The 18,705-nt window shown below is 34.3% G+C and overlaps 1 protein-coding gene across 1 annotated transcript in view; it reads left to right on the top strand.

The window, feature by feature from the left end:
* Positions 1-1,074: 1,074 nt before the first annotated feature.
* LOC137405873 (uncharacterized) overlaps positions 1,075-18,705 on the top strand; it is an 88,406-nt gene continuing 70,775 nt past the window's right edge. The window contains exons 1-6 of the mRNA XM_068092310.1: positions 1,075-1,120; positions 2,288-2,437; positions 8,372-8,455; positions 8,607-8,720; positions 13,433-13,588; positions 17,372-17,449. Of these exons, the coding sequence (XP_067948411.1) occupies positions 1,109-1,120; positions 2,288-2,437; positions 8,372-8,455; positions 8,607-8,720; positions 13,433-13,588; positions 17,372-17,449 (594 nt within the window). The 5' untranslated portion in view covers positions 1,075-1,108. The remainder of the gene's footprint in view (positions 1,121-2,287; positions 2,438-8,371; positions 8,456-8,606; positions 8,721-13,432; positions 13,589-17,371; positions 17,450-18,705) is intronic.

The following is an 18,705-nucleotide window of genomic DNA, read 5'->3' as shown; positions in this document are numbered from 1 at the left end:
CAAAATCTACTACCAATATGAAGTAATTATGGATACTTTGCTATCGAACCTTGCTTTCGCAAAGACATGTTGCTTACAAATTTACGTATATAAAGTGCTGTTGTCTACCGATACACAAATCTATCAATACATATGATAATATCATCGATATCATATAATGATATCATCGACATCATATGATAATATCATAGATAGATATGATAAAGTCATTGATGGCATATAATACTAACATAGATAAATATGAGAATATCATCAATATCATCAAATTTCAAAAGCCAGCAAAGTTTATTACGCAGTTAATTTTATTTTAAACTCACTTCACTGTTGCAATACCTAGAGATGTTTAGCAGGTCAAAAAACATTTTAGATGAGAACTTGGAGAGGTTCAGCTGATCAGAAGACATATTCTAGGTGAGAACTTAGAGAGGTCCTTTATTGTAAATTGGGCTTTTGAAATTGTTGGGAGGGTTCACCTGACCTTGACATTCTCTTAAGATTATGGCTTTTTATCATTACAAAATTATTTAAAATTGCTAACATTTAATAATTAATATTGCTGAAGGCTTGGCAGGCGTGTGAGCCATTATAATTTGGAGTTATATGTTTATGCTACAAATTAGCGCATCTGACTTGCTATCTAGCAATGTACACGTCTGGGTACATCTGGGTCGATATCTGAGCAAACACAATAAAAATTGAGTGCAGGCACTAGCATACTTCAGGCTCGCTCGTTTAAAATGTTGCAAAGATTAGAAATACCGGTAGTTGTCATGTAGCCAATCAATGCAAAAGCAAAGCTCACACAACCATCACAAAATGGTAAATTTTCGGTTGTTTGTTTGTTTGTTTCTGCTCCTGTAAATTATATTCAGGTGGCAAGCAAAATTTGTTACTTTGGTACAGGAATCCTTGACAAATTTTGACTGCTCGCGAGAGGTGATTGACACAGTGATTACGGCTAAATATAGTAACGCAACCGATAGCTGGTTTAATCTCGTCTTGGCCAATCGGTTAAAGGTCAGAAGGGCACTCGTCCGCGGACAAGCTGTCATCCTGTGGGACTTCATAACAGGTCGTAAGAGTCCATCTGATGCCCAGCGTTTAGTAAATGCATGTACTAGTAAGTACGCACCTATATAGCTTAAGATTTTTATTGCATTCAAGTAAACTAAGATTCTTTATAAATTTAGCTAATGACCTTCGGCTCCTTAGCTCATAGTAACTTGATATTATGTGTACCTGATTTTACTTCTCTGTGTTCAGTTATGCATTAAACGAAATCGAGCACGCTTGCTAATACTTAAAAAAAAAGAGTAAGATACCTGAATGGGTGACACATTGGTGTCGACAGCCTCCTTCAAAGGCATTTTGGAAATGGCTTAGTCAATACACATAAGCGCCAATGCTTTACGATAGAAAATAAGTGTTCACTTGTAATTTTTTTACATTAAGGCTTCCGAAGGATAGCTATCTGCTTATAACCATTACGGACTTGACATTCTTTTGGCTCGTTGTAGTCTATGCTAATCAACAGGTAGTCTATGCTAACCAGCAGGTAGTCCATGCTGATAAGCAGGTAGCCCATGCTGATGAGCAGGTAGGCCATGCTGATCAGTAGGTAGTTTATGCTAATCAGTAAGGTAGAGCCATCTAGATCAACAAATAATATTTTTGCGCTTTCATGGTATTGATTGTATAGCTTCTGTTTTTATTCTGTAATGTTTTATCAATGAAAATGCCATTTACTAGGATCCCAAGCTTTCAAGCAACAAAGTAATGCTTTTCAGTAGGATTTTTCAAGAAAGTTCATTCATAACTAATTGTCTTCTTCATTTTTAGTATAAGATATCAAAGATTGTGTCAGAAAACATCATTCTTTCAGCGAAATGATGCTTTGTAATGTATATGTAAAAAGGTCAACACCTTTACAACTAGCCTGTTGACGAATGATGCAGGCTCCTCTATCATTCACTTGGGACAGACATTGAGGCAATCCAAAGCTGATCGTAGACAAATCTGACTATAATGAAGCCATTTATTGGTTTATTTTTATTCCATAAGAATACAAGAATGTACATAAGAATAAAAATACTTATAGATGAAGAAGACTAGATTTTAAGACCTAGTGCATAAATTTAGGAGTCATTCGCATACATTCCTGCAGCCCGTTCGATCTTGCGCAAAATTAGGTTGATCTTTGGAATTCTAGTGTTTAGGCATATTTGGCAGTTTCTGTATAATATGAGAATATATTACAGGAATATATATAATATATTATAAAATATAGGCGACACAACTTAGGCCCACTGGATTATACAGACGAATGTCAAATACAAAAAATATTGCTCAATTGTGGATGCAGCAGCGCAGTTGTGAAGCCTCTTCCAGTCTCAACAGCTTTGCCATGGCATTTGAAGATGAAAGGATTTTGGGACAGGTAAGAACAGTTTTTGTTAAGTATGATGTCTGTTCTCTAAACCTGCTATATGTACATGTATATCTAAACCTGCTATATGTACATGTATATCTAAACCTGTTATATGTACATGTATATCTAAACCTGCTATATGTACATGTATATCTAAACCTGCTATATGTACATGTATATCTAAACCTGCTATATGTACATGTATATCTAAACCTGCTATATGTACATGTATATCTAAACCTGCTATATGTACATGTATATCTAAACCTGCTATATGTACATGCATATCTAAACCTGCTATATGTACATGTATATCTAAACCTGCTATATGTACATGTATATCTAAACCTGCTACATGAATATGTATATCTAAACCTGCTACATGTATATGTAAACCTGTTACATGTACATGTATATCTGAACCTGTTACATGTACATGTATATCTAAACCTGCTATATGTACATATAAATCTAAACCTGCTACATGTACATGTATATATAAACCTGTTACGTGTACATGTATATCTAAACCTGCTATATGTACATGTATATCTAAACCTGCTATATGTAAATGTATATCTGAACCTGTTGCATGTGCATGTATATCTAAACTTGCTACATGTACATGTATTATTAAGCCTGTTACGTATACATGTATATCTGAACATACTAAATGTACATGTAGGCCTATAAGTTATATGCAGCTCTATATCCTTGTATGCTCAACCATGGGCATTCATCTGGGTTTATGTACCTAAACCTATATACTCCTGCAGTAGGTTTAGATACATTCATAGGTAACACCTAGCTAACACTATACCTAGTTACCTATAAATAAGCTGGTACAAGGTGAAAAATGGCAATAATTTTACCAAAATCCCAAGGTAAAAAGTGTACGTTATGTTGTTCAAACAAAACATGTTCTTTTATGGATATTTTCTTTCAATATACGTACATGTTCATATGCAAAACATTTAGTTTAAAAAATTGCGAAAACAATAATTGTCTAAGCTTGAGGTATAGCTTATGATGTTGAGTATATTAAGGTATATCTTATGGTGTTGAGTATATTAAAGTATATCTTATGATGTTGAGTATATTAAGGTATATCTTATGGTGTTGAGTATTGTCAGGTATATCTTATGATGTAACCTCCAGCAAGGGTGTCAGGGTGGCTTAGTGGTATCATCTTTGATTGTCAACCATGGGGTTGGTTGTTCGAGCTCTGCTTAATGCCAATCTGACAAAAAGCTCTCAGCAAGCTTTTAACCCTAAATTGCTGGGTCTTTTGGATCTAGACATTAAACCATAACTGCCACGAACAACTTTTATCGTATTTACTAGGTAAATCAGACATGCTGATTCCGATTTTGTAATCAAAATAAAGATTAGGCCACTAACTTTCAGAGTAATGAAGGATTTTTTATAGCATTTTAATATCGGTCTCGAAAACAACACGATTGGCATAACAAGCTCCGCCCGTAAATACGTGATGTAACCTAGCTTTTTAGGAACAGAAGTTACGTAGGGGTGTTTAGACCGATTTAGAATAATAGAGATGGGTGTTTTAAAATCCATTAATATCTAAATTCAGCCTTAAAAATATTCTCAGTCCTTTCTGAAAGGTAGATAAGCTATTTATCATTGCACATTTAAAAAGCGCGATAACAACGCTAGCTTGTGATAAAACCGCGCTTTTTGAGCTCATTTTTCTCGGCGTCCAGCCCATTTAAACGTCATGTAACAAGCTGAGAGCAATTTTAAATAGTTTATATCCCTTTAATAAAAAACTGAAATTATTTTACAGGTTGGATTTAGATAATATTGGGTTTTAAGACACCCATCTCTATTATTCTAAATCGGACTAAACATTCCTAACTTCCGTTTCTGAAAAAGCTAGGTTTCGTCACATATTTATGGGCGGAGCTTTTAATGCCGATTGTGTTGTTTTCGAAACGGATATTGAAACGCTTTGAAAAAGCCTAAATGACTTTGAAGGTTTGTGGACTAATCTTCATTTTGAGTACAAAATCGGAATCAGCGTGTCTGATTTACTTAGCAAATACGATAAAAGTTGTTCGTGACAGTTATGGTTTAACTTGGAGGCCCCGTGTACCACACTAACAATGTGGGCACGTTAAAGATCCACCTCTGTCCTTCGCACATTGGACAAGTGAAATGGCTACCTGGCTCTGTCGGACTGGACGTGTTGCAAAAATGTATCCCTTCAGGTTAATCTGACAGTTCCAGAAGAAGCCCTTGATAAGTGTTAGGACCACCCAAGGTAGCTTATAAAAACCTAGTCCTGGCGGTGTGTTTCTCTACTAGAGAACATGACAACTCTACCAAGCATTGTCACTACATGACAGAAGCATGCCATTATATATCTTATGATGTTGAGTATATATATATATATATATATATATTGATATATGTATATATATATATTGATATATGTATATTGATATATATATATATATATATATTGATATATGTATATTGAGAACCTTCCGAAAGTGGCTCATAACAACGTCGTTAAACGTATAAACATGCTGTTTCCGGAGCTGTTCCGAATATTAAATTCCAATGCGCATGTTCCGGTTTGCTCGAAACCGAATTTATGGTTGAGGTCCGAGACGAACAAATCTTAAACTTTTTGGTCAAAGTCCGACCGAGTTGGTCGAGAACTGAAGCGTTAAAGAACCGAGGTTTCACTGTATTATGAGATGGTATAAACTCATACAATATACCTATTAACATACAGTATAAACTCATACAGTATACTTATTAACATACAGTATAAACTCATACAATATACTTATTAACATACAGTATAAACTCATACAATATACCTATTAACATACAGTATAAACTCATACAGTATACTTATTAACATACAGTATAAACTCATACAGTATACTTATTAACATACAGTATAAACTCATACAGTATACTTATTAACATACAGTATAAACTCATACAGTATACTTATTAACATACAGTATAAACTCATACAATATACTTATTAACATACAGTATAAACTCATACAATATACTTATTAACATACAGTATAAACTCATACAGTATACTTATTAACATACAGTATAAACTCATACAATATACCTATTAACATACAGTATAAACTCATACAGTATACTTATTAACATACAGTATAAACTCATACAATATACCTATTAACATACAGTATAAACTCATACAGTATACTTATTAACATACAGTATAAACTCATACAATATACTTATTAACATACAGTATAAACTCATACAATATACTTATTAACATACAGTATAAACTCATACAATATACTTATTAACATACAGTATAAACTCATACAATATACTTATTAACAAATGATATATACAGATTTTTGTTAGTTTTTAGTTTCTGTAGTCAGTTCTGGCCACATTATTACAAGAGAGCATATGAAGGCAAAATGTAAAGCAAAGCCAAACTGCATCTTCAGAATACGATGTTGATATGTTCCAGGGTTGGTATCATATCTTAAAAAAATCGTATGTAGGGGTATGGAAACCATAGTAATTATATAATGCATATACATACCGGTATTAAAAATTAGTAATAAAATAGTATATTAACCTTTGTAGCTATAGTTACCTACAGTAACTTTATTATATTTAGTGTATTTATTGCTTATGATCTGCATTAAAATGTAACGTTACAATGTCTATTAGCAGTACATACCACATACTTCCTACTAATTTCGTGGGAAGTTCTTACCTTCAAGACAGACGTACGTAAAACAAAAACTTTGAATTCACTTCAAATGAGTTTTACCTTACTAAACACGCACACAGACATCTCTACGCGCACATAGACATCCATACGCACAGACATTCACACGCATATAGACATCAATACGCACACACATTTTACTGAGTTAACTTTTAATCACTAAAATTTTATTACTTCTATCGATTTTTTCTTTGCTTTCGCTATAACTTTCAGGGCCCTCTTTAAAACATTTCCTACCTAATCAATGATATAAACCACCAGGATAAGCGACGGCTATTATATGGACGGGGTTTAATGATCGAGCTCTGTTCGGATTGTGCTAGACTGGGTTTCGGGGCTAACACAATTCACGCGGGGCGGTCGTGTTGCCTTATTAGGTTCTGGAAAATATGACTCGCTGTTATTGTGTCATTAGCTCATTTGTTCAGTAGACGCAGCTGTTCACAATAGCAAACCTTGAATTTCTACAATGTAGGGGTAACACCTAACCAAAAAAATGGATCCATGGAAAATAAAACATTTCAAATTACCTACTTTTAATAATTTCGAAATTGGTAGGGGTCGTGGTATATGCTTAAAGTTGAATATAGTTTACCCAAAATCATCCGAACAACGGCCTTTTTTCCCTAGTTTCTGATTAATATTTTGCCACCCTAATATAAAATGACAAAGTCTTTTATCGTTGTCACATTGTTTCATTTGGCCAATAAGAGGGGACAGAAAGCAAAGCTGTGGAGTGTAGTTTTCATAGTCAAAATCTAATATAAATATAGTAAATATAAAACCGAGTTTGGGTAATTTTCCTATTGCGACTATTAATATCACGAATGCTTGTGAATGGCAACTGACTGATCATAACGATGACAATTATAGTGGGAAACTATATTTGCTTGACAAGAAAATAAAACTAAAAGATCAGTAAAATAACCACTATTGTTCATAATATTTGTAAATTTACAAGGGGCTTTATTCAGCATATTATTTATTCGGGTGCTGTGTTCGGGTTCATCCCAACATAATGCCCGTCGCCTATCCTGTGGGGGTTGTATATCATTGACATAATTCATCAAGAAAACCCGAATGATTCTGTTTTTGTGACAAAGTGAATGTTTGTCAGCACGCGAAAAGAAGTTGTCTGACCAGTGGGCCTTTTGTATAAAGGGATTGCAACTCCAACTTTGCTGCTTGTTCTGTAAAAAATCTATTACCATTTTGCAAACGAGAATTGCTGAACTGAGAGATATCGCTCATCGTGTCTCTTTCAGGCGTGAAAATATTTTTGTTATTGTTATCTTAGTTATTTTGACGTACGTAATAAGTACGTACGTAATAAGTACGTACGTAATAAGTACGTACGTAATAAGTACGTACGTAATAAGTACGTACTTATTACGTACGTAATAAGTACATACGTAATAAGTACGTACGTAATAAGTACGTACGTAATAAGTACGTACTTATTACGTACGTACTTATTACGTACGTACTTATTACGTACGTACTTATTACGTACGTAATAAGTACGTACGTAATAAGTACGTACGTAATAAGTACGTACGTAATAAGTACGTACGTAATAAGTACGTACGTAATAAGTACGTACGTAATAAGTACGTACGTAATAAGTACGTACGTAATAAGTACGTACGTAATAAGTACGTACGTAATAAGTACGTACGTAATAAGTACGTACGTAATAAGTACGTACGTAATAAGTACGTACGTAATAAGTACGTACTTATTACGTACGTACTTATTACGTACGTACTTATTACGTACGTAATAAGTACGTACGTAATAAGTACGTACGTAATAAGTACGTACGTAATAAGTACGTACGTAATAAGTACGTACGTAATAAGTACGTACGTAATAAGTACGTACGTAATAAGTACGTACGTAATAAGCACACCGACTGCCAAATTTGAACTCGGGCGAAAATTTTGTTGAATTTGTATGGTGAAAAAAATTTGTATAGTGAAGTGAAAGAATCATTCTGTTCCCCTTTGTAAGGTGAAGAAATGGTATATTAGGGTAATCCTATCCTGAGGGTGCACTGTACTTTTTTTTTGCCTGTTTTTTGTCATGTTGTCTTGTTGTTAGTTACCCGCTAATAACGTTTGTAGTTTCAAAATTATTTTCTAATTTTTGAATGATTCATTTTTTAGGTAAGTGAAAAGTCTTTTGCTGAAAGTGATGAAAAGGAGGACTCTCAGGAATCTATGTTTTCCACCAGTGCAGTTAGAGTCGACGTGAGTCTTTCTTAACTTTCTAAGTTTGATTTGGCAGAGATTTTATTGAGGCAGGTGGTTAATGTTCTAAGACTTGACTAGCGTTAAAAATGAGATTACATTACATCAGATTAGTATTATTACTATATGTTCTGCACCTTTTATATAACAGATAGAGGATTTTGTTGGACTCAGCGGATCTCAAAGCATGATGAACGCCACTACACATTCATTGCGGAAATGCAAAACGCACATATTGGTACCATATTCTAGACTTCTCAAGCTGGTAGGTATAAATGATAAAATAAGTTAGTTGGTGATTCTCTAGTTTGTCTAATTTTTTGTCTTATCATTGTCTTATCATGAGCTAACGCTAATGTGTTATCTACTATAGCGTATCACTAAGACATATTTAATGCTATCTACTATAGCAAATCACTAAGACATATTTAATGTTATTTACTATTGCGTATCACTAAGACATATTCAATGTTAGCTGGGGTTAATGAATTCGTTGGTGGGTCTTCGATAGAAAAATGAAATGAGCATGTCAAGTCAAACATCAACAGAACATCAACAGAAGCAGCTTGCAGAAAATAAGCCCTTTATTATTGAACAGAAGGAATACTCCATTACCAGCCACATTCCACAATAGAAGGAAGAAGTATTATCTTTAGATATTTTATCACGCGTGCCATCCGACGTGCCATCCGACGTGCCATCCGACGGTTTTCATAGGGCTTCTAAATAGCTAATTCTATATCTTAGCAAACTTCCTGATTCATTCTCAACTGCTCACCGTAATTTTAGGGAATAACCAGCTGTTGAAGCACCTGAAATCCATCCATTAGACATTGTCTCTATTTGCATGACTTGTCTATGTACAGTCAATCCTTCCAATCAGTCACTAAAGGCGATATAATGTTTAGTATTATTCGCTACTTAGTACAATCTGGGCCATCCAGGCCTTCCCTCCCACACTGCTAGAATAAGACCAATTGACAGTGCAGTGGACCCTTTGAAATACAGTCGACCCTCGCCATACGATTTTCATTCGTACCAGTGTTGACATCCTATAGCGAAGATGTTGTATAGAGGACTATGAAAGCCCATAGTATATATCTAATGCAAACACCCCCTGGTAAAAAACATCAAAAGTTTATATACGTAAATTTTATGTTCGCATTAAAAGTTAGTGACAAACTAGTATGTTAATGTTATTAACTATAGTTACCTACAGTAACTTTAGTGTAGTTAGTGGTTATGATCTGCAGTAAAATGTAACATTACAATGAACTATGCGTCGTAGCAGCAGTACGTGCCGTAGGTAGATCTTACCTTCGAGACAGGCGTATGACATAAACGTTGAATTTAACCTAGATGACTCTAGCTTACTAAACACAGACTTAAAGCTAAGTTTTAGTATTAATTTTACTAAACTTCAACTTTGTCATCATCTAAAATGTTATCACTTATCTGTTTCCTGTTTTGTTTTCACTATAACTTATGAAAAATAACGCTGACCTGCAAAAACGAGCATCGTATCTCTTCCAGACATTGTGAAAGGGATTTTAGCAGATAGCAAATCGGAATCTTCGTTATTTCGATGTATTCAGCAGATCAACTGCCAAATTTTACTCTCGAGAAATGTTTTGCTGATATTGTATGGCGAAAAAAAAGTTGTATGGCTGAGATGAAAAAAAACATCGTGTGTGACATCGTAACACCAAAAAGTCGAATAACAGGAACATTGTAACCCTGGGGCACACTGTACTATCAGTACCATCGATGCATTTTGTCCATTTGCTACTGAACCTGCCTAGACCAGCTTTCCATTATTTTCTGATGTTAAGCCCAAGTTAATGACCCATTGGCTGTCTTCAGATGCTTTCAATCTTTTTTCTTTCTATTACTACAGTAGTATTACTATTACTACAGTAGTATTACTATTACTACAGTAGTATTACTATAACTACTGTAGTATTACTATTACTACTGTAGCATTACTATTACTACGGTAGTATTACTATTACTACAGTAGCATTACTATTACAACAGTAGCATTACTATTACTACGGTAGCATTACTATTACTACAGTAGTATTACTATTACTACTGTAGCATTACTATTACTACGGTAGTATTACTATTACTACGGTAGTATTACTATTACTACGGTAGTATTACTATTACTACGGTAGTATTAATATTACTACGGTAGTATTACTATTACTACGGTAGTATTACTATTACTACGGTAGTGTTACTATTACTACGGTAGTATTACTATTACTACAGTAGTATTACTAGTACTACAGTAGTATTACTAGTACTACAGTAGTATTACTATTACTACTGTAGTATTACTATTACTACTATAGTATTACTATTACTACAGTAGTATTACTATTACTACAGTAGTATTACTATTACTACAATAGTATTACTATTACTACGGTAGTATTACTATTACTACTGTAGTATTACTATTACTACTGTAGCATTACTATTACTACGGTAGCATTACTATTACTACGGTAGTATTACTATTACTACAGTAGCATTACTATTACTACAGTAGCATTACTATTACTACGGTAGTATTACTATTACTACAGTAGTATTACTATTACTACTGTAGCATTACTATTACTACGGTAGTATTACTATTACTACGGTAGTATTACTATTACTACGGTAGTATTACTATTACTACGGTAGTATCACTATTACTACGGTAGTATTACTATTACTACGGTAGTATTACTATTACTACGGTAGTATTACTATTACTACGGTAGTATTAATATTACTACGGTAGTATTACTATTACTACGGTAGTTTTACTATTACTACGGTAGTATTACTATTACTACGGTAGTATTACTATTACTACGGTAGTATTACTATTACTACGGTAGTATTACTATTACTACGGTAGTATTACTATTACTACGGTAGTGTTACTATTACTACGGTAGTATTACTATTACTACGGTAGTATTACCATTACTACGGTAGTATTACTATTACTACGGTAGTATTACTATTACTACAGTAGTATTACTATTACTACTGTAGTATTACTATTACTACTGTAGTATTACTATTACTAGCTGTCTCATGCTTAACTTGTTTAATCCTTATCTTATCCAAGCTTTCCGTATATTTGCGCAAGATTCTCTCATGAAAACATAGTTCACAGTTATCTGAAGAAAATTGGTGCTGACGCCGGTGGTGCTAGCCATTGAAGCTTGCTACATTTTTCGCTCAAGGATATATGAGGGTTCAAGCTATTGAAAGAAGACAATTTCAATACTATTTGTTTGAGCGACTACTCACACTCAACTAGTCATCTTTTCTCATTACCTTCTCATAGACTGTTGCAACGAGCAAGCTCACTTACAACCTGGTGCAGTTACACTTAGCATTTGATGATTTTCATGCTATGTCAGAATATGATTTTCACCCATATAATTCATAAGCAAGTTGAGATGTTGCCATATGCTTCTAAGTTTGGGTCAACAGATTTTTTGATTAATTGCTTCAAAGGTACGTAACGGTCAGAGTATCTAGTCCAGTGGGTATATAGTAGGCTTTAGAGGTATGTAACATCTATTCCAGTAGGTGTATAAAAGGCTTTAGTGGTATGTAACATCTATTCCAGTGGGTGTATAGAAGGCTTTAGTGGTATGTAACATCTATTTCAGTAGGTGTATAGAAGGCTTTAGTGGTATTTAACAGCCATCGTATCTGTCCAGTGGGTGCATAGAAGGCTTTAGTGGTACATAACAGCCAGGGTATCTATTTCAGTAGGTGGATAGAAGGCTTTTGAAAAATACAGCTTCACTCTATAATTGAACACCACCTCGATTTGCCTGCCACTTTGGCATTCTTTGATCTTTCCGAGCCGATCATAGAAAGTGATCCATAGAGGAGTGTCTACAAAATGGTACTAATAATGACTCGGTTACATCAATAAGCTAACCTTTACTTTAAGTTTTTCGATGTTGCTGTAGTGGTTGCCGTGATTTCAGTGACGGTGTACCTGAGAAGATCAATCGGCACAATTATCGTGAACTGCACTCTGATTCAAAGTCACTAATGTCTAAATCATCAAGGTCTAAATTATATCCCTTGTTTTCAGATTCGCCCATTGTGTGGTTTAAAATCTTACTCGAAGACTTTAAAGCGTTTTGATGAATGATGAGAATACTCTTCAGGAACATCATCCGACATAATAGCAGCCATTGTTATGGCATATTTTATTTTTAAAATGTTAAAAATAACTTCAAAATTTGAAAATGTTATGTGTTTTGTTAATGTCCTTTTTCTAATTCCAAAGCTTTACAGTTTTTTCTTTGAAATTTTGAAAGTGGCACCATTAAAATAATTAATAACTGTACTATGCTAATATTTTATAATCAATTTAGTTGCTCGTTTAAATTGATCTGTTACTACGACTTATATGAAAAATGGTTTAGTAAAAATGCTGAGACCGACGGCATTAATGTCGATCCACTCGAAGGAGAGCGTGAAATATAGGCGACATTAGTTTATCCCGTAAAGAAGTTAAATTTATCTCCTTGAAATTTTGACGAGCAAATTAAAAAATACAGTGCCACTCTTTATTCGAACGCCACCTCTAATTAAACGCCACCTCTAATTAAACGCCACTATGGGCAAAGGTTGAAAATTAGAGCTTTCATATAAAGGTTTAATGGTTATATTTGCCAACAATTGATCTCGCCAACTTTGACGGCTGAGCATGACATGATCATACTATTCGTTGAGAGGTTCAAGTCTTAGATTAGATTCAAGGTTAGAAATGAGACTAGAAATGAGGTTCAAGCCTTAGATTGGATTCAAGGATAGAAAGGATAGAAATCAGCCAAATGAAAAAATATTTGACATTAAAGGCAAGTAGAGTAGCAAGAAATCTTGACACGCCGTCAAAAGCCACTAATATCAGTGATTAGATATAACTGCTGCTTTTAGATTGGCTGGAAGGCTTTAGGGAAAGAAACGATGAACTGTGGTTGGAGGCTGTGCAATGGGAGCTACACTTGTCTCGTTCTGCTACTTGTAATCTACAGTTATGTATATGACATCATGGCTTGCCAATGGAAACTAGACCTCAAATACGATGTTGTGGTCAGTCAAAACTATAATATGAGGGTATATACAAACTATAATCGGAGGGTATATAAACTATAATACGAGGGTATATATAAACTATAATATGAGGGTATATATAAACTATAATAGGAGGGTATATATAAACTATAATAGGAGGGTATATATAAACTATAATAGGAGGGTGTATATAAACTATAATATGAGGGTATATATAAACTAATATGAGGGTATATATAAACTATAATATGAGGATATATATAAACTATAATATGAGGGTATATATAAACTATAATAGGAAGGTATACCCTACAGGATGAATTTATTCGCGGAGTTATATTTTGCGAAAATTGCCATTTCATGCATATTCGCGGATTAATTTATTCGTGGCTGAAAACTGTCACTCTCTATGAAGAGTTTACTCTATTACGTCTAGCAATAGAGTTAACCACATGCATGCGCACATTGCGTGTTTCGTTTTCTGTTTAGCTTACAACTACATGTACGGGTCGATCGTGCTAAGCTATAAATTTTTATCTGCATTCAGAGGTTTTCACGAATATTCATATTTTTAGAGGCCTTTGATGAACCAACATTTTGTGGTAAGTAATTAGTTTTTCACATTTACTAAATTAGTTGAATTTTACTTTGGTTCTTCGGTAAAACGCAATATTTATTTTTTCCATCCCTACCGCTTCATTATTTGTTTTAGTGTGAGAGAGACATTTTTCAACATACACGGAAGCACAATGATTGCAAGGGTGGTAGATGTCATTCTTAGAAGATCACCAATCATTCAGGAAGGTCTTAAAATTGAGGTAGAAGTGACCGCAGCTGCTAATGAGGAAAATATATCTGTTTTAAAAAGGAACAAAAACGCCTTTACGAGCACAAATCTTTGGCCAACCGGCAGAACTTTGCAATAGTAAGCCACGAGGAGAGTTCTGATGATAACTTCCTTACCAGTCATGTAGTAGCGAGAGAATCGCCTTTAACATCTACCCAAGACAGTGACAGCGACAGAGCTGCTATTACTAAAATAACTAGTCAGAGAGCACCATTACACGCTAGTATTCACTTATGAAGAGTACCAGTTTAATTTTATTGCTAGACAACCGCCATATAGACTAAACTGTTTTTATTTACTCCATTCATCGTTTGTAAAATTTAATTTGTACACAATTTGAAATATTTTATTTGTACACTCAAGTTTGTAATAAATTATAATATATCTATCTATACATGAAATAAAATATATAATTTAATCATGTTTGCTGCAGCGATATCAAGGAGTTGTTGTCGATGAAGGGGGTCTAGGTTGACTGGTTGCTTCTCTGCCAATATTCCTGCCTTGATGAATATTACTACTTGTCTCTAGTTTTCGTAATCGGAGTAGGTTGTTTCATTCTCAATCTGCAGTAAACACAAGAAAAAAAATAGTGATAAATGTTACGGAAGTACAAAAACCATAGCTGAAGTATTTAATGAGAGCGATCAGTTTTTAAACAAAAGAATTAACTAATGCAGTTAATTATGGAAAAACGTATCTGCACTGCAAATCAAATACATACCATAATGTCCGGATCAGAATCATGATCGTCCTCAACTTCGGTCTTAGAGATTGATGGAGTTGATTTCAATGTAAAAAGACTAGGAGAGAGTTTTGCTATGACGAAGCCATGCCGAATAACTTGTGAAAACCTTGAATAATTTTGTAAAGTTTGATGCAATGGCAATAAAACTCGAAGCCCGGCGATGATTTTAAAGAAGTTTTGGAACTCAGCTACGTTTAGTACTTCTGCCTAGCGGCTATTTTCGCGATGACGCCATTCTGCATATCTTGTGACAACCTTGAATAATTTTGTAAATAAATGTGATGCATTGGCAATGGTGTTAGCTCAAAGCCCAGGCAATGATTTTAAAAATGTTTTGTAACTCAACTACGTTTAGTATTTATATTAAAAACTAGCTTAGCGACTAGTTTTTAATTTGATGCAGTAGTTATTTTCCCTTGTGATTAAAAATAGAACTAATTATTCACGGAATTCAATAATTCCCGGAATTGACTGTTCGCGAAATAGCGAATTTTTATAACCAACGAATATTTTCATCCTGTAGGATATATAAACTATAATATGAGAGTATATATAGACAATAATATGAGGGTATATATAAACTAAAATATGAGGGTATATATAAACTATAATATGAGGGTATATATAAACTATAATATGAGGGTATATGTAAATAATAATAGAAGGGTATATATAAAATACGTATAATAGAAGGGTATATTATTTATGAACTTTCTGATTTATGGTATCCGATCTGGTGTAAGGTTTTATGTGACCTGATCTATTGTAAGGGTCTATGGTATCTAATCTATTGTAAGGTTCTATGGTATCTGATCTATTGTAAGGTTTTAGGGTACTTGATCTATTGTATGGTTCTATGGTATCTGATATATTGTAAGGTTTTATGTTACGTGATCTATTGTATTGTTCTATGGTATCTGATCTATTGTAAGGTTCTATTGTACCTGATCTATTGTAAGGTTCTATGATATCTGATTTATTTTAAGGTTCTATGGTATCTGTTTTATGGTAAGGTTCTATAGTACCTGATCCACTGTGAGGTTCTATGATATCTAATATGTTGTAAAGTTCTACGGTACCTGTTCTATCGTAAGGTTCTATGGTATCTGATCGATTGTAAGGTTCTATGGTACCTGACATATTGTAAGGTTTTATGGTACTCGATCTATCGTAAGGTTCTATGGTATCTGATCTATTGTAAGGTTTTATGGTACCTGATCTACTGTAGAGTTCTAGGGTACCTGATCTATTGTAAGGTTCTATGGTACCTGATCTATTGTAAGGTTCTTTGGTACCTGATCTATTGTAAGGTTCTATGGTACCTGATCTACTGTAGGGTTCTAGGGTACCTGATCTATTGTAAGGTTCTATGGTATCTGATCGATTGTAAGGTTCTCTTGTACCTGATCTATTGTAAGGTTCTATGGTACTTAATTTATTATAAGGTTTTATGGTACTTGTTCATTGTAAGGTTTTATGTTATCTGATCTGTTGGAAGGGTCTATGGTATCTGATCTATTGTGAGGTTCTATGGTATCTGATCTATTGTAAGGGTCTATGGTATCTGATCAATTGTAAGGTTCTATGGTATCTGATCTATTGTAAGGTTCTACGGTATCTGATCTTTTGTAAGGTTCTACGGTACCTGATCGATTGTAAGGTTCTATGGTATCTATAGAACCTATAGATACCATAGAACCTATAACTATGGTAACTATAATATGTGGGTATATGACATAAACTATAACTGAAGGGTATATGACATAAACTATAACTGAAGGGTATATGATATATAAACTATAATAGAAGGGTATATGATGTATAACCTATAATAGGAAGGTATATGACATAGGAGCTATAACAGGAGGGTATATGATGTATAAACTGTCAGATTTTTTGTTTTCATCACTTGTATCATTGGTTTCATCATTAGCTAGAGTAAATGTCCAAAAGAAACACAATTTTTCCTTGATTTACGTGATGCAGACAAACTGAAGATCAGGTTCCGTTTCTATGCTAAGTCAATGTAATGAAAGCAATGACTAAGTAGCCTTGATCCAATGACAACATGTTATAGCAGTTTGCTGAGGTTGAACTACAAACCACAATAATGTATGTAAAAGATCTATCCTTTTATTGGAAGACTGACAGAACCACATGACTGCCTATGCATTCTTCCTTTTCTAATAGCCATGTCTACTTTTAGACTCTACTGACTAGCACTCAGCGCCCTTCCACTATGGGTATACTACCAAATCTCACTAATGCTTATCTTATAAATGAGGTATGTACTCTTTAATTTGCCTCTCTTTACTTTTTTGTTTGAGTTGAGGCATCCAAACCTATGATAAGTTCTGGTAAACCTTGACCTGCATTAAAAACGTAAATTGTTAGTTTTATTGTCACTGCCACGCTATCTTTGAGGGACAATGTTATTCAAGTTTACTAAAACTCAAATAAGAATGAAACTTGTTTTACTATCAGAACTGTCATCTATATCAATAATGATATCTATATCAATAGTCGATTTTGTGTGGTGGTCGTAGCACACAGTCATTATCGGGTACATTTTAAAACCCAGATTTTATTTTAATGATCTTTGGCTGCAGTAGCTGTCATGTATGCATATCTGTATTTAGCCACTAACATTTTCCTTGTGTAATGAATGTCTTACCACAACCTATGTGATTGCCATCACGAGTTTAACTACGTCATCTTACGTAACACTTGTTGTTGTAGGCCAACCATATAAAAGGCTGGCTTTTTTTCTGAGATGACAGAGTAGTCTTTGGCTGCGACTGCCTGTTATATGCAAATATACACTAAAGTATTCAACTCTCATGCGTTTTTTTTCTGAACTTGAAAAAGGGGAATTAGCTAGTGTGCCGTAAAATACCACGCAGCGTATTTTAGAGTGGTGGCAGCGGTGGGATCAAGTCAGATCCGAAGGCTACACTAGCAGCGATTCGATTTGGCTTCGATGAATATCCTTAGCTTGCCTTAAAAGTTGCAGTTGGGAGAAGATCGAAGTACCGTACTTTTCGGATTATTAGCCACTACTTTTTTCTGATGATTTGAGCCAAGCGGCTTATATAAGAGTGCGGCTTTTCTGTGGCTAATTCTTTCACTGCTAGTGCGCATTAATCAAAATCTCCGGTTATTGCGCTTCTAGCGGTTACAGAAAAAACGAAACAATGCCCAACGCTACTATTTCAATAGACACTAAGTTTAAAAGCATCGGTTAATACGAAACAGTGCCTAACGGCACTGTTTCGTTTTAAACAGGAAAGTTGTTGCCGTGTTAAAAAGCACCATTCTGAGTTCTGCGGGCTATATAAAGGTGCGGCCTATGTATTGTTTTATTATCGATTTTGGAAAATAAAATAGATTCGGCTTATATAGAGGTTCGGTTTATCGTCTGAAAAGTACAGTAGACAGAAAAGAGCTGAAGCCTCGAACCATGATGAGACCAAGCTTCGTGCTAGTTGAACATCCGTCCAGTTTTCGAGAATCAATCAGTACCTAGTCGTCATACCGTGA

Source organism: Watersipora subatra, chromosome 10, assembly GCF_963576615.1.
Source record: "Watersipora subatra chromosome 10, tzWatSuba1.1, whole genome shotgun sequence".
Classification (NCBI taxonomy): Eukaryota; Metazoa; Bryozoa; class Gymnolaemata; order Cheilostomatida; family Watersiporidae; genus Watersipora; species Watersipora subatra.
Note: the sequence above shows the minus strand (reverse complement) of the source record. Positions and strands in the feature narration are given on the sequence as shown.